We start from the raw sequence: 828 nt of genomic DNA, 5'->3' as shown, positions 1-828 counted from the left end.
GCTGTTAAAATTATTCCTATTTATGCTGTGTAGATAATTGTGACAGTCTACCTGTGTTTTATGTTTAAGAGGTTAGTTTCTGAAGGTTTCAGAAAAATGATATAAGCTAATTTCAGTTAACCCTTGTACTCCAGGCTGCTTTAATTGGTGAAGTGATGTACTGTACTGTGATACTGTGCGAAGTTCCTATCGTTTGTGCTGTGGAGAAGCCATCAGGAGTATGGGCAATCCTGGACCTGACCCTGAAGCGGCCCCATGGTTCATCAGCTGGAATACTGTTGCACAATGCGGATGAAGGAGTCCAGGTAGGGAGACTGAAATAATGTAGTACTGGGAGATTATTCTGCTTTTAAACATGCTTTTCATATGAAGGTTTCTTTATGAATATCTACACTTGATTAGGAAAATAGGGAGCATTTGAGAGGCATTCCATGCTTTGATTATTTTTATAACAGATGGAAGGATATTAAAGACATGGTTTTTCATTCCCAGATGGTTGAATCAGTCACCCAGTGTTCTCCTGCTCATGCTGCAGGACTCAAGAAGAATGACATCCTACTGGCTGTTAATGGAACTTATCTGCACTCTGGCCATCAGGCTGCAAAACTTTTCACCACAAACAACATTAATGGTGATAGCAATAGTATTCTCTTGAGGGTGAAGAGACTTATTCTACCAGAATCTAAAAAGGTGAGCTAGATACAGCATGCTTGTCTTACCTTGACCACAGCAATGCAGAATTATGAGAGGATGTAAGAGCATCAGTAGTGTAATTCCAATTTGAAGTTAAATTTTTTTCATATTTCTCAATTTATGCAGGGACATTAG

The 828-nt window shown here is 39.0% G+C and overlaps 1 protein-coding gene across 1 annotated transcript; it reads left to right on the top strand.

Moving 5' to 3' along the window:
• Positions 1–137: 137 nt before the first annotated feature.
• On the top strand, positions 138–820 carry LOC119585010. The gene is made up of 2 exons (XM_037933624.1): positions 138–305; positions 493–820. The coding sequence occupies exons 1-2, from the start codon at positions 156–158 to the stop codon at positions 697–699; spliced, it is 357 nt and encodes a 118-aa protein (XP_037789552.1). The 5' UTR covers positions 138–155; the 3' UTR covers positions 700–820.
• Positions 821–828: the final 8 nt, after the last annotated feature.

The sequence above is a fragment of the Penaeus monodon genome, chromosome 19 (assembly GCF_015228065.2).
Source record: "Penaeus monodon isolate SGIC_2016 chromosome 19, NSTDA_Pmon_1, whole genome shotgun sequence".
NCBI classification, from domain to species: Eukaryota; Metazoa; Arthropoda; class Malacostraca; order Decapoda; family Penaeidae; genus Penaeus; species Penaeus monodon.
Note: the sequence above shows the minus strand (reverse complement) of the source record. Positions and strands in the feature narration are given on the sequence as shown.